We start from the raw sequence: 24886 nt of genomic DNA, 5'->3' as shown, positions 1-24886 counted from the left end.
ATATAATGAACGATTCTGAAAGACACACTGATATGGATTCATTTTTTTTTTGCTGATAAAGGTAATACTTATTAGTGATTATGTGAGTTATATTAGTTACTAATTCGATAAGTTGAAGAATGACTCACTTGAATAATAAGGATTCCCGAATTCTGCATAAATGTGTCAATTTTCAACTTGTCAGGTTTTAGATCCACTTGTGTATGAAGGTCCACCTCCCTTCAGAAGGTCCACCTCCCTTCAGAAGGTCCACTTCCCTTCAGAAGGTCCACCTCCCTTCAGAAGGTCCACCTTCCTTCAGAAGGTCCACTTCCCTTCAGAAGGTCCACCTCCCTTCAGAAAATCCAACCCCCTTCAGAAGGTTCACCCCTCTTCAGAAGGTCCACCCCTTCAGAAGGTCCACCCCCCTTCAGAAGGTCCACCCCCCTTCAGAAGGTCCACCCCACTTCAGAAGGTCCACCCACCTTCAGAATGTCCACCCCCTTCAGAAGGTCCACCTCCCTTCAGAAGGTCCACCCCACTTCAGAAGGTCCACCCCCCTTCAGAAGGTCCACCCCCTTCAGAAGGTCCACCCCCCTTCAGAAGGTCCACTTCCCTTCAGAAGGTCCACCTCCCTTCAGAAGGTCCACTTCCCTTCAGAAGGTCCACCCCCTTCAGAAGGTAAACCCCCATTCAGAAGGTCCAACCCCCTTCAGAAGGTCCACCCCCTTCAGAAGGTAAACCCCCCTTCAGAAGGTCCACCCCCCTTCAGAAGGTCCACCTCCCTTCACCCCCACCAAACACTCGATCATCTAACGCAACTCACTTATGAAGGAAGGCTGAGAATCAACTTTAAACCCCCACCAAAAACAAAAAAATATATGAAAAAAATCGTAGTTTAATGGGTTTGCAGCATCAAAGGGAAAACAGAGAGATGCTGGAGGCTGCCGACATCTTATTAGCAAACTTTGTAACAAACACTTCAACCAAAATTCAGACTTTGCTGCAGTTTAAGTCTTATTTTCTGAAAGGATAGATAAAGGTTACTTTCCAAATTAATTTATTACGAGTTGATTTGAATGTTTTAGAGACCTATGTGTGAAATGATTTAAAACTAGTAGAAAAATAGTAAGCGCAACAGTCAGAGCATAAGGCTTGTGTTAAAGCAAAAGGCTGGTGCTAGAACACAAGGCTGGTGTTAGAACACAAGGCTGGTGTTAGAACACAAGGCTGGTGTTAGAACACAAGTCTGGTGTTAGAACACAAGGCTGGTGTTAGAGCACAGTGCTTGTGGTTGAGCACAAGGCTGGTGTTAGAGCACAAGGCAGGTGTTAGAAGACAAGGCTGGTGTTAGAGCACAAGGCTGGTGTTAGAGCACAAGGCTGGTGTTAGAGCACAGTGCTTGTGTTAGAGCACAAGGCTGGTGTTAGAGCACAAAGCTGGTGTTAGAACACAAGGCTGGTATTAGAACACAAGGCTGGTGTTAGAGCACAAGGCTGGTGTTAGAACACAAGGCTGGTGTTAGAGCACAAGACTAGTGTTAGAGCACAAGGCTGGTGTTAGAGCACAAGACTGGTGTTAGAACACAAGGCTGGTGTTAGAGCACAGTGCTTGTGTTAGAGCACATGGCTGGTGTTAGAGAACAAGGCTGGTGTTAGAACACAAGGCTGGCGGTAGAGCACAGTGCTTGTGTTAGAGCTCAAGGCTGGTGTTAGAGGATAAGACTGGTGTTAGAACACAAGGCTGGTGTTAGAGCACAAGGCTGGTGTTAGAACACAGTGCTTGTGTTAGAGCACAAGGCTGGTGTTAGAACACAAGGCTGGTGTTAGAGCACAAGGCTGGTGTTAGAGCACAAAGCTGGTGTTAGAGCACAAGGCTGGTGTTAGAACACAAGGCTGGTGTTAGAGCACAAGGCTGGTGTTAGAACACAAGGCTGATGTTAGAGCACAAGGCTGGTGTTAGAGCACAAGGCTGGTGTTAGAGAACAAGGCTGGTGTTAGAACACAAGGCTGGCGTTAGAGCAGAGTGCTTGTGTTAGAGCACAAGGTTGGTGTTAGAACAAAAGCGCTGGTGTTAGAACACAAGGCTGGTGTTAGAGCACAAGGCTGGTGTTAGAACACAAGGCTGGTGTTAGAGCACAAGGCTGGTGTTAGAACACAAGGCTGGTGTTAGAGCACAAGGCTGGTGTTAGAGCACAAGGCTGGTGTTAGAGCACAAGGCTGGTGTTAGAGCACATGGCTAGTGTTAGAACACAAGGCTGGTGTTAGAGCACAAGGCTGGTGTTAGAACACAAGGCTGGCGTTAAAGCACAGTGATTGTGTTAGAGCACAAGGCTATTGTTAGAACACAAAGCTGGTGTTAGAGCACAGTGCTTGTGTTAGAGCACATGGCTGGTGTTAGAGCACAAGGCTGGTGTTAAAACACAAGGCTGGCGGTAGAGCACAGTGCTTGTGTTAGAGCTCAAGGCTGGTGTTAGAGGATAAGACTGGTGTTAGAACACAAGGCTGGTGTTAGAGCACAAGGCTGGTGTTAGAGCACAAGGCTGGTGTTAGAGCACAGTGCTTGTGTTAGAGCACAAGGCTGGTGTTAGAACACAAGGCTGGTGTTAGAGCACAAGGCTGGTGTTAGAGCACAAGGCTGGTGTTAGAGCACAAGGCTGGTATTAGAACACAAGGCTGGTGTTAGAGCACAAGGCTGGTGTTAGAACACAAGGCTGGTGTTAGAGCACAAGGCTGGTGTTAGAGCACAAGGCTGGTGTTAGAGAACAAGGCTGGTGTTAGAACACAAGGCTCGCGTTAGAGCAGAGTGCTTGTGTTAGAGCACAAGGTTGGTGTTAGAACAAAAGCGCTGGTGTTAGGACACAAGGCTGGTGTTAGAGCACAAGGCTGGTGTTAGAGCACAAGGCTGGTGTTAGAACACAAGGCTGGTGTTAGAGCACAAGGCTGGTGTTAGAACACGAGGCTGGTGTTAGAGCACAAGGCTGGTGTTAGAGCACAAGGCTTGTGTTAGAGAACAAGGCTGGTGTTAGAACACAAGGCTGGCGTTAGAGCAGAGTGCTTGTGTTAGAGCACAAGGTTGGTGTTAAAACAAAAGCGCTGGTGTTAGGACACAAGGCTGGCGTTAGAGCACAAGGCTGGTGTTAGAACACAAGGCTGGTGTTAGAGCACAAGGCTGGTGTTAGAGCACAAGGCTGGTGTTAGAGCACAAGGCTGGTGTTAGAGCACATGGCTAGTGTTAGAACACAAGGCTGGTGTTAGAGCACAAGGCTGGTGTTAGAACACAAGGCTGGCGTTAAAGCACAGTGATTGTGTTAGAGCACAAGGCTGGTGCTAGAACACAAGGCTATTGTTAGAACACAAGGCTGGTGTTAGAGCACAGTGCTTGTGTTAGAGCACAAGGCTGGTGTTAGAGCACAAGGCTGGTGTTAGAACACAAGGCTGGCGGTAGAGCACAGTGCTTGTACTAGAGCTCAAGGCTGGTGTTAGAGGACAAGACTGGTGTTAGAACACAAGGCTGGTGTTAGAGCTCAAGGCTGGTGTTAGAGCACAAGGCTGGTGTTAGAGCACAAGGCTAGTGTTAGAACACAAGGCTGGTGTTAGAGCACAGTGCTTGTGTTAGAGAACAAGGCTGGTGTTAGAACACAAGGCTGGTGTTAGAGCACAAGGCTGGTGTTAGAGCACAAGGCTGGTGTTAGAACACAAGACTGGTGTTAGAGCATAAGGCTGGTTTTAGAACATGAGGCTGGTGTTAGAGCACAGTGCTTGTGTTAAAGCACAAGGCTGGTGTTAGAACACAAGGCTGGTGTTAGAACACAAGGCTGGTGTTAGAACACAACTCTGCTGTTAAAGCACAGTGCTTGTGTTAGAACACAAGGCTGGTGTTAGAACACAAGGCTGGTGTTAGAACACAAGGCTGGTTTTAGAACACAAGGCCTGGTGTTAGAGCTCAGTGCATGTATTAGAGCACAAGGCTGGTGTTAGAGCACAAGGCTGGTGTTAGAGCACAAAGCTGGTTTTAGAACACAAGGCTGGTGTTAGAGCACAGTGCTTGTGTTAGAGCACAAGGCTGGTTTTAGAACACAAGGCTGGTGTTAGAGCACAAAGCTGATTTTAGAACATGAGGCTGGTGTTAGAGCACAGTGCTTGTGTTAAAGCACAAGGCTAGTGTTGGAACACAAGGCTGGTGTTAGAACACAAGGCTTGTGTTAGAATACAAGACTGTTGTTAGAACACAAGGCTGGTGTTAGAACACAAGGCTGGTGTTAGAGCACAGTGCTAGTGTTAGAGCACAAGGCTGGTGTTAGAACACAAGGCTGGTGTTAGAACACAAGGCTGGTGTTAGAGCACAAGGCTGGTGTTAGAACACAAGGCTGGTGTTAGAACACAAGGCTGGTGTTAGAACACAAGGCTGGTGTTAGAACACAAGGCTGGTGTTAGAGCACAAGGCTGGTGTTAGAACACAAGGCTGGTGTTAGAGCACAAGGCTGGTGTTAGAACACAAGGCTGGTGTTAGAGCACAAGGCTGGTGTTAGAACACAAGGCTGGTATTAGAACACAAGTCGAGTGTTAGAACACAAGGCTGGTGTTAGAACACAAGGCTGGTGTTAGAACACAAGGCTGGTGTTAGAGCACAAGGCTGGTGTTAGAACACAAGGCTGGTATTAGAACACAAGGCGGGTGTTAGAACACAAGGCTGGTGTTAGAACACAAGGCTGTTGTTAGAACACAAGGCTGGTGTTAGAACACAAGGCTGGTGTTAGAACACAAGGCTGGTGTTAGAGCACAAGGCTGGTGTTAGAGCACAGTGCTTGTGTTAGAGCACAAGGCAGGTGTTAGAACACAAGGCTGGTGTTAGAACACAAGGCTGATGTTAAAGCACAGTGCTAGTGTTAGAACACAAGGCTGGTGTTAGAACACAAGGCTGGTGTTAGAACACAAGGCTGGTGTTAGAACACAAGGCTGGTGTTAGAACACAAGGCTGATGTTAAAGCACAGTGCTAGTGTTAGAACACAAGGCTGGTGTTAGAACACAAGGCTGGTGTTAGAGCACAAGGCTGGTGTTAGAACACAAGGCTGGTGTTAGAACACAAGGCTGGTGTTAGAGCACAAGGCTGGTGTTAGAACACAAGGCTTGTGTTAGAGCACAAGGCTGGTGTTAGAATACAAGGCTGGTATTAGAACACAAGGCTGGTGTTAGAACACAAGGCTGGTGTTAGAACACAAAGCTGGTGTTAGAACACAAGGCTAGTGTTAGAACACAAGGCTTGTGTTAGAGCACAAAGCTTGTGTTAGAGCACAGTGCTTGTGTTAGAGCACAGTGCTTGTGTTAGAACACAAGGCTGGTGTTAGAGCTCAAACCTGGTGTTAGAACACAAGGCTGGTCTTAGAGCACAGTGCTTGTGTTAGAGCACAGTGCTTGTGTTAGAACACAAGGCTGGTGTTAAAGCACAAGGCTGGTGTTAGAACACAAGGCTGGTGTTAGAGCGCAAGGCTGGTGTTAAAGCACAAGGCTGGTGTTAGAGCACAAGGCTGGTGTTAGAGCACAAGGCTGGTGTTATAGCACAAGGCTGGTGTTAGAGCACAAGGCTGGTGTTAGAACACAAGGCTGGTGTTAGAGCACGAGGCTGGTGTTAGAGCACAAGGCTGGTGTTAGAACACAAGGCTTGTGTTAGAGCACAAGGCTGGTGTTAGAACACAAGGCTGGTGTTAGAGCACAAGGCTGGTGTTAGAGCACAAGGCTGGTGTTAGAACACAAGGCTGGTGTTAGAACACAAGGCTGGTTTTAGAACTCAAGGCAGGTGTTAGAACACAATGCTGGTGTTAGAACACAAGGCTGGTGTTAGAACACAAGACTGGTGTTAGAGCACAAGGCTGGTGTTAGAGCACAAGGCTGGTGTTAGAGCACAAGGCTATTGTTAAAATAAGAATTAAACAGGTGCATCATCCGAGCATCGTGATTTGTAGACGTTTTGCCATCTAGTGGCTTTATCGGTACAATACAAGAACATAATGTGAAGAAAGTTCAAGTTCGACTGAGTGTCCCCAGTCTACTTTCGACTCGTAACTGTGTTCTGTAGGTCAGGATGTGAGGTGAAGTGTTTTATTTTGCGAGTCCGACGACAGGTAGATTCTGCCCCTCCAGCATCCGCTAATCCCCACAAGTGGCAAGTTAAGTGGCAGGGCCAGGGGGCACTGACTCAAATCCAGCAACTAAAACTGGGTGGGTACACACACACACACACACACTCACACACACACACACACACACACACACACACACACACACACACACACACACACACACACTCACTCACACACACACACACACACACACACACACACACACACACACACACACACACACACACACACACACACACACACACACACACACACACACACACACACACACACACATAGTGCACGGATTATGGATTTATGGAAGGCAAATCCTGTGTAACAAAACTACTGGAGTTTTATGATAAAGTAACAGAAGTAAGAGACAAGAGAGAGGGGTGGGTTGATTGCATATTCTTGGACTGCAAGAAGGGCTTTGACACAGTTTCTCACAAGAGATTAGTGCAGAAGCTAGAGGATCAGGTGCATATAACAGGAAGAGCACTGCAATGGATCAGAGAATACCTGACAAGGAGGCAACAACGAGTCATGGTACGTGATGAGGTATCACAGTGGGTACCTGTGACGAGTGGGGTCTCACAGGGGTCGGTCGTAGGACCAGTGCTATTTCTGGCATATGTGAATGACATGATGGAAGGGTTAGACTCAGAAGTGTCCCTGTTCGCAGACGATGTGAAGTTAATGAGGAGAATTAAATCAGATGAGGATTAGGTAGTGCTCAAAGAGACCTGGACAGGCTGGACACCTGGTCCAGGAACTGGCTTCTCGAATTTAACCCCGCCAAATGCAAAGTCATGAAGGTCGGGGAATGGCAAAGAAGACCGCAGAAGGAGGATAGGCTAGGTGGCCAAAGACTACAAACCTCGCTCAGGGAGAAAGATCTTGGGGTTGAGTATAACACCGATCACGTCTTCGGAAGCACACATCAACCAGATAACTGCTGCAGCATATGGCTGTCTGGCAAACCTGAGAACAGCGTTCCGATACCTTAGCAAGGAATCGCTCAAGACACTGTACACCGTGTACGTCAGGCCAATATTGGAATATGCAGCACCTGTTTGGAACCCACACTTGATCAAGCACGTCAAGAAATTACAGAAAGTGCAAAGGTTTGCAACAAGGTTAGTTAGAACATAAGAACATAAGAAAGGAGGAACACTGCAGGAGGCCTGCTGGCCCATACTAGGCAGGTCCTTTACAATTCATCCCACTAACAAAACATTTGCCCAACCCAATTTTCAGTGCCACCCAAGAAATAAGCTCTGATGTGAAAGTCCCACTCAAATCCAACCCCTCCCACTCATGTACTTATCCAACCTAGATTTGAAACTACCCAAAGTCCCAGCCTCAATAACCCAACTAGGTAGACTGTTCCACTCATCAACTACCCTATTTCCAAACCAATACTTTCCTATGTCCTTTCTAAATCTAAACTTATCTAATTTAAATCCATTACTGCGCGTTCTCTCTTGGAGAGACATCCTCAAGACCTTATTAATATCCCCTTTATTAATACCTATCTTCCACTTATACACTTCGATCAGGTCTCCCCTCATTCTTCGTCTAACAAGTGAATGTAACTTAAGAGTCTTCAATCTTTCTTCATAAGGAAGATTTCTGATGCTATGTATTAATTTAGTCATCCTACGCTGAATGTTTTCTAACGAATTTATGTCCATTTTGTAATACGGAGACCAGAACTGAGCTGCATAATCTAGGTGAGGCCTTACTAATGATGTATAAAGCTGCAGTATGACCTCTGGACTTCTGTTGCTTACACTTCTTGATATAAATCCCAGTAATCTATTTGCCTTATTACGTACGCTTAGGCATTGCTGTCTTGGTTTAAGGTTGCTGCTCACCATAACCCCCAAGTCCTTTTCGCAATCTGTATGGCTAAGTTCTACATCATTTAATTTATAAGTACTAGGGTTATGGGCACTCCCAAGCTTCAGAACCTTGCATTTATCTACATTGAACTGCATCTGCCACTTTTCTGACCAAGAATAGAGTTTGTTTAAATCCTCCTGAAGTTCCCTAACATCTACGTTTGAATCAATTATCCTACCTATCTTTGTATCATCGGCGAATTTGCTCATATCACTAGTAATTCCCTCATCAAGATCATTGATATATATTATAAACAACAACGGGCCCAAGACTGATCCCTGTGGAACGCCACTTGTTATAGATCCCCACTCGGATTTAACCCCATTTATGGACACTCTCTGCTTCCTGTCAGTGAGCCATGACTCGATCCACGAGAGCACTTTTCCCCCAATGCCATGAGCTGCCACTTTCTTTAACAGTCTATGGTGCGGAACTCTATCAAAAGCCTTACTAAAATCTAAGTAAATAATATCAAATTCTTTATTGTGGTCAACAGCCTCAAAAGCTTTACTGAAGAAAGTTAATAAATTAGTTAGACAAGACCGGCCTCTTGTGAATCCATGCTGAGTATCATTAATCAAGCTATGCTTATCGAGATGGCTTCTTATAATCTCAGCTATAATTGACTCTAGTAATTTGCCTACAATTGAGGTCAGGCTTATTGGGCGGTAATTTGACGGTAACGACTTGTCCCCTGTTTTAAAAATAGGAGTTACATTAGCCATCTTCCACATATCAGACACTACACCTGTTTGAAGAGATAAATTAAAAATATTAGTTAATGGTTCACAGACTTCCATTTTGCATTCCTTAAGAACCCTTGAAAAAACCTCATCAGGACCCGGCGACTTATTTTGCTTCAGTCTGTCTATCTGCCTCACAACCATCTCACTAGTGACTGTGATGTTACATAATTTATCTTCTTCTAGCCCACTGTAAAAATTAATTACTGGAATATTGTTAGTGTCTTCCTGTGTAAAAACTGAGAGAAAATAATTATTTAAAATCAAGCACATTTCATTCTCTTTGTCAGTAAGATGCCCATAGTTATTTTTAAGGGGACCTATCTTATCTCTAACTTTTGTTCTATAGACCTGGAAAAAACTTTTTGGGTTAGTTTTAGAATCCCTAGCAACTTTAATTTCATAGTCCCTTTTAGCTTTTCTTATCCCCTTTTTAATGTCCCTCTTAATGTCAATATACTGATACATAAGATGACCCTCACCTCTTTTGATACGCCTATAAATTCCTTTCTTATGCCCTAGTAGATATTTGAGCCTATTATTCATCCATTTTGGGTCATTTCTATTTGATCTAATTTCTTTATATGGGATAAACGCTCTTTGAGCAGCATGTACAGTGTTCAGAAAACTGTCATATTGATAGCTCTCTTCGTTACCCCAGTCAACAGATGATAAGTGTTCTCTAAGCCCATCGTAATCTGCTAAGCGAAAATCTGGACTGTTACTGAGTTATCGCTACTATCGTACTTCCATTCAATGCTAAATGTAATTGATTTGTGGTCGCTAGCACCCAGTTCCTCTGAAATTTCTAAATTATTAACAAGGGATTCATTGTTTGCCATAACTAAGTCAAGCAGGTTATTTCCCCTTGTAGGTTCTGTCACAAACTGCTTCAAAAAACAATCCTGAAATACTTCTAAGAAGTCGTATGATTCTAAATTCCCAGTCAAGAAATTCCAATCAACATGACTAAAGTTAAAGTCTCCTAGAATTACTACATTATCGTGCCTTGTGGCCTTAACAATTTCCTCCCATAGTAGTTTCCCTTGGTCCCTATCTAAGTTTGGGGGACGGTATATCACTCCTAAAATCAGTTTTTCATGCCCCTCTGAAAATTCTATCCAAACAGACTCTGTATGTGTTACTTCAGACTTAATACCCGTTTTTATGCAACAGTTCAAGCGATCTCGGACATACAATGCCACCCCACCCCCCTCCCAATACTTCTATCTTCTTGGAACAATTTAAAACCCTGAATATGACATTCCGCAGGCATGTCCCGACTTTTTGAATTAAACCACGTCTCAGTTAAGGCAAATACATCAATGTTACCTACACTAGCAACTAATCTCAACTCGTCCATCTTATTCCTAGCACTACGGCAATTAGCATAATAAACATTGAAAGACTCTCCTTTCTCTTTACCCTTCCTGCTCATTTCTATTTTTCTACTAAACCTATTACTGTCCTTATCACCCAAGGTCCCTGGCTTTTCAATATCTATCTCGTTCTTATTATTACTAGTTCCCCTAGAACTTGTAATATTACTACACTGGGACTTCACTGCTTTCCTGCCAAAACCCATACCACTAACTATTCCTAGTTTAAAGTCCTAACTGCTCCCTCCACTGCAGTTGCCAGTGCTCCCACCCCACACCTAGATAAGTGAACCCCATCCCTAGCAAACATGTCATTTCTGCCATAGAAGAGGTCCCAGTTGTCAATGAATGTTACTGCATTTTCCTTACAGTATTTGTCCAGCCAGCAATTGACACCAATTGCCCTGGACAACCATTCATTTCCAACTCCCCTCCTTGGCAAAATACCACATATGAGAGGGTTCCCACCCAGAGCTAAGGGAAATATCCTACGAAGAAAGGTTGAGGGAAATCGGCCTGACGACACTGGAGGACAGGAGGGTTAGGGGAGACACGATAACGACATACAAAATACTGCGTGAAATAGACAAAGTGGACAGAGACAGGATGTTCCAGAGATGGGACAAAGTCACAATTGGAAGCAGAAGACCCAGATGAGTCAAAGGGATGTTAGGAAGTATTTCTTCAGTCATAGAGTAGTCAGGAAGTGGAATAGCCTAGCAAGTGAGGTAGTTGAGGCAGAAACCATATATAGCTTTAAGATGAGGTATGATAAAACTCATGAAGCAGGGAGAGAGAGGGGACCTAGTAGTACTCAGTGAAGAGGCGGGGCCAAGAGCAATCACAATTAGGTGAGTACACAAGAATGGGAGTGATAAACAACTAAGATTACTTGCTCAGTAGTGGAGTGTATATATATAGGAGGCCTGGTCACAGACCGGGCCGCGGGGGCGTTGACCCCCGAAACTCTCTCCAGGTAAACTCCAGGTAATATACACCAGACTCAGGGTCCAGTAAACATGACATTGTTATATCACCCAGTCAGTCAAAATCTATCAGTCTGAATTCAGCTGTTCATGTACGTGCAAGCACGAAACTACATCAAATAAAGTGTACTCAGACAGACTAAAAACATTTTGAGAGTCGTAGTATTACGTGAAGTATTTTTGTGCAGTTGTAAATCAAAATTGTGATGAAATAATCAAAATTCAGTGGTTGGAACAATTCACCAGAGATTCGTACTAAGGTGAGGAGAGGATTCGTGACCATTGTCAAGTCACAACTGGCGTGGGAAAAGTAGAGAAGGCCGAAGGAGGATACGGTAAGGGGTGAGGGACGAAGGGTGTGGTAGTGGTAGGAATAGCAGTAGTTGCAGCAGTAGTAGTAGTAGTGCCGTAGTAGTAGTCGTAGTAGCAGTAGTAATAGTAGTAACTATAATGGCAGTAGTATTAGTTTTGGTATTAGTAGTAACAATAACAGTAGTCATAGCAGCAAATGAGCAGCAGTAGTAGTGATAGTAGTAGTAGTAACAGGAGTAATTGCAGTAATAGTAGTAATTGTGTTGGTAGCAGTAATAGCAGTAGTAGTAGTAGTAGTAGTATTAGTAGTAGTAGAACCAGAAATAGTAGTAGTAGTAGTAATAGTAACAGTAGTAGTAGTAGTAGTAGTAGTAGAAGCAGAAATAGTAGCAGTAGTCGTAATAGTAGTAGTATTAGTAGTAGCAATAGCAGTAGTAGTAGTAATGGTAGTTCTTTCTGTAAGTGCAAATTGTCAGTGAAACATAAACACTGTACAAGCGTGAAATGCAAAAAAAAAAAAGAATAAATTACTAATGTTGTTGTTCCACTCATGAGAGAGCGCAAAACCCGTAAGGGTCATAGAGATCCTGGGTACTGCGAGGTCATCAAGTCACAGGAACGGAGAGGGTAGCTTCAATTCCTTGGATCACACACAGTCAAGAGAGATGTCAGCCACCGAGTCAGTGTTTATCTTACACGTTTGAGTCGGAGGGTTCAAATCCCAACCGTTCCCTGATTCGTTTGTAATCTTCTTATTACGATTTCGTGAGTCAAGCTGAACTTTCGCCAAAAAAATAATCCTTTTGAAAGGTTTCTCTAAATCATTGTTAGATTTTTTTTTTTTTTTGAGAATAAACATGCTTCGATTTTGTTTGTTTAATTCATGTTAAGCGCTAAACCCATGTGGGTCGTTCTGCACGAGACGTGGTGGAGGCTCGATCCTCCGTCTGGTGAGCGCCAGACAGACGAGCTTCCTATTTGTACCCACCTAGATGTAAGATGCAGTGAATATTTAATTTTGCATCAGTATCATACCCAATACATACAACTGAACGGTAGTCAACTTACGGGGATTTTGTTTAAATCTATCATACCACTTTATTCTTAGGTATGATATCTCTTGGGTTATGATGTCCAGGTTGATAAGTTTGTATCGACTTTGTTCACTGGAGAAAAATTATTAAAACGAGCTATAAAACCATGTATCTAAAGAGTACTCTGAGCATTCCGCAGTAGCGTCGTAGTAGTAGTAGCCGTTATAGTAATCGTAGTAGCCGCGGTAGCAGTAGTAGTAGAGGTGGCAGCAGTAGTAGTAGTAGTAGTAGCCGTTGTAGTAATCGTAGTAGCCGCGGTAGCAGTAGTAGTAGAGGTGGCAGCAGTAGTAGTAGTAGTAGTAGTAGCCGTTGTAGTAATCGTAGTAGCAGCGGTAGCAGTAGTAGTAGAGGTGGCAGCAGTAGTAGTAGTAGTAGTAGTAGCCGTTGTAGTAATCGTAGTAGCCGCGGTAGCAGTAGTAGTAGAAGTGGCAGCAGTAGTAGTAGTAGCCGTTGTAGTAATCGTAGCAGCCGCGGTAGCAGTAGTAGTAGAAGTGGCAGCAGTAGTAGTAGTAGCCATTATAGTAATTGCAGTAGCCGCGGTAGCAGTAGTAGTAGAAGTGGCAGCAGTAGTAGTAGCAGCCGTTGTAGTAATCGTAGTAGCCGCGGTAGCAGTAGTAGTAGAAGTGGCAGCAGTAGTAGTAGTAGCCATTGTAGTAATCGTAGCAGCCGCGGTAGCAGTAGTAGTAGAAGTGGCAGCAGTAGTAGTAGTAGTAGTAGCCGTTGTAGTAATCGTAGTAGCCGCGGTAGCAGTAGTAGTAGAAGTGGCAGCAGTAGTAGTAGTAGCCGTTGTAGTAATCGTAGTAGCCGCGGTAGCAGTAGTAGTAGAAGTGGCAGCAGTAGTAGTAGTAGCCGTTGTAGTAATCGTAGTAGCCGCGGTAGCAGTAGTACTAGAAGTGGCAGCAGTAGTAGTAGTAGCCGTTGTAGTAATCGTAGCAGCCGCGGTAGCAGTAGTAGTAGAAGTGGCAGCAGTAGTAGTAGTAGCCGTTGTAGTAATCGTAGTAGCCGCGGTAGCAGTAGTAGTAGAAGTGGCAGCAGTAGTAGTAGTAGCCGTTATAGTAATCGTAGTAGCCGCGGTAGCAGTAGTAGTAGAGGTGGTAGCAGTAGTAGTAGTAGTAGTAGCCGTTGTAGTAATCGTAGTAGCCGCGGTAGCAGTAGTAGTAGAGGTGGCAGCAGTAGTAGTAGTAGTAGTAGTAGCCGTTGTAGTAATCGTAGTAGCCGCGGTAGCAGTAGTAGTAGAAGTGGCAGCAGTAGTAGTAGTAGCCATTGTAGTAATCGTAGCAGCCGCGGTAGCAGTAGTAGTAGAAGTGGCAGCAGTAGTAGTAGTAGTAGTAGCCGTTGTAGTAATCGTAGTAGCCGCGGTAGCAGTAGTAGTAGAAGTGGCAGCAGTAGTAGTAGTAGCCGTTGTAGTAATCGTAGTAGCCGCGGTAGCAGTAGTAGTAGAGGTGGCAGCAGTAGTAGTAGTAGTAGTAGTAGTAGCCGTTGTAGTAATCGTAGTAGCCGCGGTAGCAGTAGTAGTAGAAGTGGCAGCAGTAGTAGTAGTAGCCGTTGTAGTAATCGTAGTAGCCGCGGTAGCAGTAGTAGTAGAAGTGGCAGCAGTAGTAGTAGTAGCCGTTGTAGTAATCGTAGTAGCCGCGGTAGCAGTAGTAGTAGAAGTGGCAGCAGTAGTAGTAGTAGCCGTTGTAGTAATCGTAGCAGCCGCGGTAGCAGTAGTAGTAGAAGTGGCAGCAGTAGTAGTAGTAGCCGTTGTAGTAATCGTAGTAGCCGCGGTAGCAGTAGTAGTAGAAGTGGCAGCAGTAGTAGTAGTAGCCGTTGTAGTAATCGTAGTAGCCGCGGTAGCAGTAGTAGTAGAAGTGGCAGCAGTAGTAGTAGTAGCCGTTGTAGTAATCGTAGTAGCCGCGGTAGCAGTAGTAGTAGAAGTGGCAGCAGTAGTAGTAGTAGTAGTAGTAGCCGTTAGCCGTTGTAGTAATCGTAGCAGCCGCGGTAGCAGTAGTAGTAGAAGTGGCAGCAGTAGTAGTAGTAGCCGTTGTAGTAATCGTAGCAGCCGCGGTAGCGGTAGCAGTAGTAGTAGTAGCCGTTGTAGTAATCGTAGTAGCCTCGGTAGCAGTAGTAGTAGTAGTAGTAGCCGTTGTAGTAATCGTAGTAGCCGCGGTAGCAGTAGTAGTAGAAGTGGCAGCAGTAGTAGTAGTAGCCGTTATAGTAATCGTAGTAGCCGCGGTAGCAGTAGTAGTAGAAGTGGCAGCAGTAGTAGTAGTAGCCGTTGTAGTAATCGTAGCAGCCGCGGTAGCAGTAGTAGTAGAGGTGGCAGCAGTAGTAGTAGTAGTAGTAGCCGTTGTAGTAATCGTAGTAGCCGCGGTAGCAGTAGTAGTAGAAGTGGCAGCAGTAGTAGTAGTAGCCGTTGTAGTAATCGTAGTAGCCGCGGTAGCAGTAGTAGTAGAAGTGGCAGCAGTAGTAGTAGTAGCCGTTGTAGTAATCGTAGCAGCCGCGGTAGCAGTAGTAGTAGAAGTGGCAGCAGTAGTAGTAGTAGCCGTTGTAGTAATCGTAGTAGCCGCGGTAGCAGTAGTACTAGAAGTGGCAGTAGTAGTAGTAGTAGCAGTACCAATAATAGAAGTCATGGCAACAGCAGAACTAGTATACAGGAGGTCCTCACTTAATGTCGTTTCGTTATAACGTCGATAAGAAAAAGAAATCAATTCCCGGCCAGGAATGGAAAATATATGAAGACTTTTAAATATCTTGATGAAGAACATGCATCGACGTGACTTTTCACGTTAGCTAATGGCCATACAAATTGAAGCTTTAAGTTTATTTGAGGATCTAAAGAAAAAACAGGGCACTAGTGCTGAACGTAAAACCTTCGTGGCAAGTTGTGGTTGGCCTGAACGTTTTAAGAAACGTTTAAAACTGCGTAACTTACAAATAACAGATGAGTCTGCAAGTGCTGACAAAGAAGTCACAGCTGTTTACCCGGCTTTACTAATTTGCTAATATCCTTCCTTATGGTTGTTTGCATTGGATTTTATATGTAGCGTGTTTATATAATTCTGCCTCTGCAGCACTCCTGCTCTCCCTCTCAGCTCTCCCTTGCCGTAGCAATTTAACTCTTGTTTATATACCTGGAGCATACCTGGAGAGGGTTTCGGGGGTCAACGCCTCCTCGGCTCTGTCTGTGACCAGGCCTCATGGTGGATCAGGGACTGATCAACCAGGCTGATAATGTTGACCGCACGCAACCCGACATACGAACATAACCCAGCTGGTCAGGTACTGACTTTAGGTGCCTGTCCAACGCCTTCTTGAAGACAGCCAGGGGTCTATTGGTAATACTCCTTATGTATGCTGGGAGGCAGTTGAACAGTCTTGGGCCCCTGACACTTATTGTGTTGTCTCTTATCGTGCTAGTGACACCCCTGCTTTTCATTGGGGAGATGTTACATCTCCTGCCTAATCTTTTGCTTTCATATCCTATGATAAAATTGGTTTCGTAATAAGTCGTTTCGCTTAAAGTCGCAGCTTCGAAGAACTATCGACCTGAGGACTTCCTGCTCACATCAGCATATATGCTGACTTCGTTTTTTTTTCAGTTTAATCCCTACAATAGTGATTAAAATATTCCTGACTGGTGGTGAGCAGGAGGTATGTAGTCTTAATGAACCTTCGTGGGGGAGACAGAGTTTAAAACCAGCTAACCAGGGAACTGACCACTGTGATAAGGCACACTTTCGTAAGTGAAATAATAGTTGTAAACTGAAAGATTTTAATAGAAAAGGCCAATTGTTTCGAGTTCATGTTATTTATTAAAGGGAATATTTGGCCTCGAGTGGCTTCATGAATGATGCTGGAACTCATGGCCAAACGTTTTCTTTGATAAATATCCAGAACTGCATACCATTATATTTCCAGCGATGTTTCGCCCACTGGGTCAAGTAGAAGTCAGGTGACGCTGAACGAAGGTGAGGTTCATTCAGATCTGAAGGTCAGGTATTGCTGGATGAGGTTCGGATTTGGGTCAGGTAGCAGCAATTCGTGTTTTCTCTGTTGATCAGAGATGAAGTGTGCAGTTGATTTTGTAAAATGTTCATCCTGCCATACACCTCTTTAAGTTGAAGAATTAGGCACATGTGCAACAATTGGGTATCTTTATTTGTAGACGTTTCGCTCTCCAAAGGCTTTATCAGTACATTACAAGGATATAATGTGATGTGTATGGTAGCAGCCTCCAGGCACCTCCACTTGGAATTTTGTGAGTAAATGATATGTCTGCGATTTCAATGTATGATGTGGGAATGAGTGCTGAGGTATATCATACATGCATGTGTGTGCTGTCAACTCTGTGTAGTAACCACAGAACTGGTAGGACCGTATGCGATCTTGTGTTCCTGTAATACAAAGTTCAAATCCCTGGCTGTCTCACCTACGTAACAAAAATCGCATCCTCCACATGGGATGGTGTGAATATCTGTACTGCTTCTGCTGTCTCCTCTGTACTCGACCTAAATGTTGCACACGTGTCTTGCAATATGGGATGTTGCAAGGTCCAGCTGTGCCTGTGTTCCTGCCAGTCTGAGCAATTGTGGTGACTTCTTTAATGTTGCTGATAGCGATTACGACCATATTCATGGTCTTCCTTCAGATGATTGCTGATGTCATGAATCCAGTAGAATCGATAAATATTAGAAATCCAAATTGCCACGACCTGACGACCACCAAATTCTCAATTCACCCGGAGTTACCAGATCTTCAGATCCGGAGCTCACCTTCTCTCGGTATCACCTGACCTGCACCTGACAGAAGATTTTGGTTACATCCACAACACAGCCAAGGATCACATGTTTTCCAGCGTACTCAAAATTTCGCTATGACCTCACCTAAGGTAATGTTATTTTCTTCTGCAACACGATACTGCTTGTGGATATTGTAGTTCCAGTAGAATATAGTCAAGGAATTGAAGTACAATTTGTGCTTCTGCACCTCCCCAGTATGAGGTTATGTTAGATAAGGTTCGTTAGGAAACAGAACAAGTGTTTCCTGACACGGATTTTAGTTATATGATGACCGACAGTTGGATCTTTTTAGAGGTATGAGATGCACGTCTTTTCTCTATTTACACTGCCTACAAGGAGACTTATCACTACTGGAAAGTTTAGCACACATTGTCCACTACTACGATCCTCCTCTCTTGCCAACGACACTGGAAATCACCTGGCGGCAACTTTGGAGGATCTATCAAAAATTTCACCTTTTTACGACCACTTTGCAAGGATCACCTCGATCTGCCACTTTCGACCATCAGTCACCTCCAGCAACTCCCCCTTACCCCTGTGATATCTCAAGATGGGTGAGTAACAAACATTCTGGCGTGCTTAGAACAGTGGGACCATCAGTCACCTCCAGCAACTCCCCCTTACCCCTGTGATATCTCAAGATGGGTGAGTAACAAACATTCTGGCGTGCCTAGAACAGTGGTAAAAAAAAAAAACTCACAATACCAGAAGACTTTGATTTGTCGAATAAGGAGCTCATTGTGTTGTGGGTAAGATGGGGAGTGGAAAAGACTGGAATAATAAGTGTCCTGTCAATCTCCTTCCGATCTCTTGCGCCGCATCGCCAACTTTGGTGACCTGGAATACCGTACGTAAAGTTATGTGGCATACGAAGTATGTCTCTGGGAAGACTAAAAGAGAAAGGAAATTGTATGAATAGCGTTCCTCCTTCAAGCATAACACAACTCTCCGAGACATGGGCGACACCTCAAACCAACAACTGGTAGGAGAATACCGAGGCTGCTGGCTCACCTTTTTCCTAGATGGAAGCTAAAAAAAACCGTTTTCCCCAAGAGAATGAGCTAGACATCCTTAATACATTCAAGTTCTGCATGCGGAGCTGCTTCCTTAGCGGAAAGTAAAGATCAGGGTGGCGTGTGGACTCGAGGATGCCAGGGACAGCTCACGGCGAAGGAGCTTCGTAAAGCAAAAGAGAACGGACAACACCGCCTGTAGCAATGGCGATGATCATGAACGCCGAACCGATAGAAACAGAAGGTATTCCGAGAGTCTTCAAGTCATTGTGGATTAAAAGGGGCACTTCCTCAGAACATGGAAAATCGCCGACATCGTGCCTACCCAGGTCAATTCCTTGGATTAAGAAGCTTGAGGGATATATATACTGAGAGAAGCCTCTAGGTATGTGTATCCATCTTTTTGTGGTATATATACTGAGAGAAGCCTCTAGGTATGTGTATCCATCTTTTTAAGTAGAAAAAGATAGCCACACATACCTAGTCAGCTAGACGGACTGACTTAAAAAATCTATCTTTTCGAAAAATATATTTTGTGCATTGATAGATTATTATTAAATCACATATAAACGTTTTTTTTCTTTTGTACCAAAACCTGTTTTAGCAACCTGACTTAGCCTTGTTAATAATGCATCTGATAAACGAGATTACTCGGTTTAATAAACCATTTATACACAAATTAACGTGATATAATATAGCTGATATAATATAAAATAAAGTGAGTTATCAAGTCACGACTTAATAAAGTTTTGGAAGAATAAACATAAATACAGTATAATGCGACCTTTTATTGACTACTTCTCGCATTATATTGCCTTTGTGCTTATTTTTCCATCGTGTCAGTATTTTAGACCTTTTATCTCTATCGACAAAGTTCTCTACAGAGTAAAATGGAGCAAAATCTTGTTCTGGAAATATAACACTTAAGCAGTATAATGTAATCCCTTATTGTCAACGTTTCGCCCACGCATCTTTGCATACTTGTCAACAATAAGAAATTTTATTTTTTTCAGAATGATTTTTGGGGAAGTGTTGCAACTGTGTGTTTACCCTTGAGTTGCGTGGCAAAACGATTTATTTTAATAAGCTTAAATCGTTGTCTTCTTTGATATGTACAACGACAGGATCCCTTACATATAGAGGCTTGGGCAGTATAGACAGCACTCACCTTGTGAGGATTCAGAGGCTCTTGCAATACTGACCTATAGAGGTTTGTACATTTTTTACCTAGAGAGGGTTCGTGTAGAACTCACCTAGAGAGGTTTACACAGCACTCACCTTGAGAGGATTCGTAGGTTGTTGCAATATTCACCTATAGGGATTCGTAAATTTCTTACCTAGAGATGGTTCGTGTGGTGCTCACCTAGAGGGGTTCATACAGTATTCACCTGGAGAAGTTAAGGTAGTACTCACCTCAGATGGTTCGTGCAGCACCCACCTAGGAAGGTACCTAACGTATTGGGGGATTCATGTAGTACTCACCTAGAGAGGGAACATACACGTTGAGGTACAGACAATCCTCTGCTTGGTGAGTCAAGTAGTTGGCCAGCCGGCGAATGTGTGCTAGTCGCTGCCGAGGAACCATCGATTCTGATTCCTCCTCCCACAGCTCCGGCAGGTGCTGGGGGCAGACAGGACCGTACTGGTCTGCCATACGTTCCCCAGCCCAAGGACTAGGCGTTCTCGTTGGGCTGAACCGGTTGGAGCCAATGGGAGGTGTAGCGTAGGGGACTCCCAAGAAGACTTCGACTGGCCGAAGGTGCTTGTTGGGGAGCGGGCGGATAGATCCCCTTAACTTCCCGTACTTGGTAGTGACTACTCTGGGACTGCGCTTCTCCCCGCCCACCGCCCCTACCATACTCAGCAGCAGTAGTAGCATCACGCCCACCAGCGAGAAGCTCATGGCGGGGGGATGAGAACCCCCACCATCCAGTTCACAGGTCGTCACGCCGCTCGCCTCGCTGAGTCGTCGCCTACTGCCGCTCGTGCCGCCAAACGTTGCATGTTGCATGAGAACCCTGGTGCTGCTGGTACCCTCAGCATTGCCCGCCTGCCACCTCAACGCCAACACATGCCCCGGGCACACACCCTCACTCCCACACCGCCATCTGGACGGCTCTCCCGTACCAACAACCCAGAAGCAGCGTGTGATCTTCACAAAGATCTGCCAGAAGTCACATCACCTCCACGACCACACACCACCACACACGACCACTACCACCTGTGGGAAGATAATCTCACGTGAGTCTCTTGCTCTACAAGTCATAAATGTAAATTACCAGCACGTAAAGCAGAGTTATTTTACACTTAGTGAAAAATTATACCATGAGCACATAGCAATCTTCTGTTACTTTCCCGTTTCGTATATATATATATATATATATATATATATATATATATATATATATATATATATATATATATATATATATATATATATAAATGGAGGTTTTGAAACACTTCCTAAAATACTTTGTATCATGTATAATATAACAGCATTTTAAAAGTGTATTTAAGCAGACATTAAGTGAGGTATGGCAGTATTGTAGCCATGTTATTGTTATTAACGAGACGATTATTGGTAGGTTGGCCATGCTTTTTTCCAGCTAATAGGAGAGCCCGATTGCATTCCTGATGATGATCACTACATTATCGAAGTTTATTTAATCAGTGGAAGAGTTGTGTCTTCAAGCAACAAATTGAGAGATTGTTGCTGCCGTTAATGTGTTCCTCTCATCCTTCTGCAGGAGGATGACTAGTCAGTATCTGCTTAAGATCACTGCCAATACAGTATTTCTGAAGAATATACATGAAGTCCCAGGGGTCAGTTAATGGCCAGTAAGGAACAGTCAACAGCCAGTGACAGACAGCAGGGCACTCTGTGAAACAACCAAAACAGTGGTGGCATTGTTGGTCCAGACCATGGCCAGTGTGTGTGGGCAGGCCACGGCCAGGGTGCATCTAGGCCACGGCTGTGTTTGGCCAGGATACAGCCAGTGGAAACACCCAGATCCTGTTACAGGCACACTCCATTTCAGGAAGAACAATGTAAACTATTGATGCACCACGTGTAACTGCAGCAGAGATATACAACAGATAGTGTTGTGTCGTGTGGTAATGTCAGGGCGATACAGCGATCACTAGTTACTTATCTTGTGAAATTACAACAGTGATGTAGCGATAATAGTGGCACTGTGTCATGAGGAACTGCTAGGGTGCAGTCAGGAGACCAACTGGATTAACAAAACTCTATTGTCCAAGATTTGTGTGATTACTTTCAACAGTGAATTGTGTTTTTTCTCGATCACTCAGCTCAGTTGCCACAGCCTGTTTATAAATGTACGTTTACTCGAACCCATCCTCCTCAAACACACACACACACACACACACACACACACATTTTCAAGAAAGGAGACAGACATGATGCACTAAACTATAGACCAGTGTCACTGACGTGTATAGTACGTAAAGTCATGGAGAAGATTATCAGGAGGAGAGTGGTGGAGCACCTAGAATGTCACAAGCTTATAAACGACAACCAGCACGGATTCAGGGAAGGCAAATCCTGTGTCACAAACCTACTGGAGTTTTATGACAAGGTAACGGAAGCAAGGCAAGAATGAACTCGGTACAGTTCCTCACAAGAGATTAATGCAAAAAATAGATGATCAAGCACATATAACAGGAAGGGCACTGAAATGGAACAGAGAATACCTGACAGGGAGGAAAAAACGAGCCATGGTACGTGAGGAGGTATTAAAGTGGGCGCCTGTGACGAGCTGGGTTCCACAGGGGTCAGTCCTAGGACCAGTGCTATTTTTGGAGTATGTGAATAATATGACGGAAGGGATAGACTTAGAAGTGTCCCTGTTTGCAGATGATGTGAAGCTAATGAGGAGAATTAAATCAGATGAAGATCAGGCAGAACTACAAAGAGACCTGGACAGGCTGGACAAGCAACTGGCTCCTAGAATTTAACCCAGCCAGATGTAAAGTCGTGAAGATCGGGGAAGGGCAAAGAAGGCCACAGACAGAGTATAGGCTAGGTGGCCAAAGACTGCAAACCTCGCTCAAGGAAAAGGATCTTGGGGTGGGTATAATACCGAGCACATCTCCCGAGGCGAACATCAACTAGATAACTGCTGCAGCATATGGGTGCCTGGCAAACCTGAGAATACCGTTCCGATACTTTAGTAAGGATTCATTCAAGACACTGTACATCATGTGCGTCAGGCACATACTGGAGTATGCAGCACCAGTTTGGAACACACACCTGGTTAGGCACGTCATAAAATTAGAGAAAGTGCAAAGGTTTGCATCAAGGAAAGTTCCAGAGCTAAGGGAATGTCCTACGATGAGAGGTTAAGGGAAATCGGCCTGACGATACTGGAGGACAGGAGGGATAGGGGAGACATGATAACGACATACAAAATACTGCAAGAAATTAACAAAGTGGACAGAGACAAGATGTTCCAGAGATGGGACACAGAAACAAGGGGTCACGATTGGAAGTTGAACTCAGATAAGTCAAATGGATGTTAGGAAGTAGTTCTTTAGTCATAGAGTTGTCTGGCAAGTGATGTAGTGGAGACAGGAACCATACACAGTTTTAAGACGAGGTATGATAAAGCTCATAGCGTAGGGAGAGGACCTAGTAGCGACCAATGAAGAGGCGGGGCCAGGAGCTATGTCTCGACCCCTTCAACCACAAATAGGTGAGTACAAACGCGCACACACACTTTCAAGCATGAACACACTCAAATCACAGGGCAGCATTTTCCAAGCTAATTCTAGGCGCTTACTCCTTAGGATCGTACTGGCCCTGAAGAATGGTAAACAATGAAGAATTCACTCCGGAAAGAATAGCCCCACTTCCGTTCATCAGAAGCCGTTCACCAGCATCAAGACACCTCCTTGATGAAAGACATAGTGTGAAGTTACCAATAAAGCCGGTAGCAAACCCATGAGTGAAAGTTTTAAAAGCTGAAGAGGAAAGTTGTGAGAAAAGGCTTCCAGTGAGAAGTTCAATTAAATGCTTTCTTCAGGAAAGCATTTATGCTGGAAAGGCTCAATGTCTCTCACTGTTATCCAGGAACCTCGTTTGGGAGACTGAAGAGGATCTCAGTCGGAGGTCGAAATAGAGACAACCAGTCTCCTTCTATTCTGTCTTGAATAACAACAACTAAAATCTATTTGCGTAAATATGTGGAATATATAGGCGGCTTATTAATTATCAAGGCAAATCTGGTTAATGTTTGGTGTGTCACAGTGAAAAACTCGTATTTTTTTATTTAGTGGTTGTCTGAATGTTTCGGAATATTGACCAGGGAGACTGTAGTGTCGGCTGAATGTGTTGATCAGCTTATGTGAAGCCTCGAAGCTGACGGCTGATACACTGTACATTATCTAATGAATCCATCTCAGTTAATGCTTAAGTACTGAGAACAACACTGTATGTATACGTGGTGTAATGTATAGTTTAGTAAGTATACACCTCGAGTTTGTTTTAATACTTATATGACGAATTATAGTATCCATGACTGAGTACAGGTGACTGCAGACTTAGTGAACCCTGTTGTAGTCATTAGGCTTCAGACTTAGCAAAGCAACCGAGAATGGGAATCAGTTGGATATGGGACAGTGTCTGAGGTGGATTATGTCAGTGCATCAAGGACGGGAACACTGTTCGACGTGACTAACGTACATCACTATGTAGGAAAGGATATCTTTGACGGTTCCAGAGATTGCGTTGGATGATGGTACGTCTCAGCAACGTTAGTGAGTGATATACGTCTTTATTTTGCCCCGAATGAAAGTTATGATGTGGTTAGAGTTTTTCTCCGAGGACATACTGTGGGAAAAACAAACGAAGTTCAAGGTTGATTAATGAGGCTTTAAGTTTATCGACTACACGATGGTCATTAAGGCTCCATGTCACCTGCCCTCCAAAATAAACTCTTACCATATATACATTGAGAAATATATACCTTACGGTGCATATATCCTTTTGCGTGTAATGGAGTGTATTTAATTAATTGACCCCCTCTGCATACATTAAGTTTTATTAATGAGTATGCTATTATTTATGCGAGGGAGTGAAAGGGACATACATAAATGCATATGGAAGTAACATGTAATTGGGAATTAAAGTGGAAAGCCACTGACAGTTTAAAAACTCCATCAGTTACCTCAACATAGTGAGTTCTGGGCAGTTTGGGTGAGTATTGGTAGATAAACTGCCACTCAAAATGTGAGAAAGTTGATGGCAGTGTATATAATGTCCTTTGGAGAATGTCTTTACCTGAGATCAAATTGATCTCATTGCCAAGACGTTGAATGATCCTTAATGTGATAATATTAATGCTGAGGATAATATTAATGCTGAATATAATAATGGTAATGCTGAATATACTATAAAAATTCTTTTAGTTCAAGAAAACTGTAAGATCTTAAGTGGTATATTTTTTTATGGCATTATGCTGTATACGTATAATCTTGTATGTTAATACAATGAATTATTTTCTTCCCGTTTTCAACATGTTTTGATTTATTCTAATTAAACGTTACATGAC

General features: G+C 43.9%; 1 protein-coding gene and 1 long non-coding RNA gene across 3 annotated transcripts in view; one reads left to right on the top strand and one right to left on the bottom strand.

Annotated features, from left to right (window-relative positions):
- The window catches only part of LOC128698460 (neuroligin-1-like), a 328336-nt gene that overhangs the window by 29123 nt on the left and 274327 nt on the right, over positions 1-24886 (bottom strand). For both annotated transcript variants that reach the window (XM_070103983.1, XM_070103984.1), the window contains exon 2: positions 19797-20535. In XM_070103983.1, coding sequence (XP_069960084.1) covers positions 19797-20325 — 529 coding nt within the window. In that variant the 5' untranslated portion in view covers positions 20326-20535. The remainder of the gene's footprint in view (positions 1-19796; positions 20536-24886) is intronic.
- LOC138855276 (uncharacterized) overlaps positions 23956-24886 on the top strand; it is a 104652-nt gene continuing 103721 nt past the window's right edge. The window contains exon 1 of the long non-coding RNA XR_011394482.1: positions 23956-24073. This is a non-coding gene — a long non-coding RNA (uncharacterized lncRNA). The remainder of the gene's footprint in view (positions 24074-24886) is intronic.

The sequence above is a fragment of the Cherax quadricarinatus genome, chromosome 88 (assembly GCF_038502225.1).
Source record: "Cherax quadricarinatus isolate ZL_2023a chromosome 88, ASM3850222v1, whole genome shotgun sequence".
Classification (NCBI taxonomy): domain Eukaryota; kingdom Metazoa; phylum Arthropoda; class Malacostraca; order Decapoda; family Parastacidae; genus Cherax; species Cherax quadricarinatus.
Note: the sequence above shows the minus strand (reverse complement) of the source record. Positions and strands in the feature narration are given on the sequence as shown.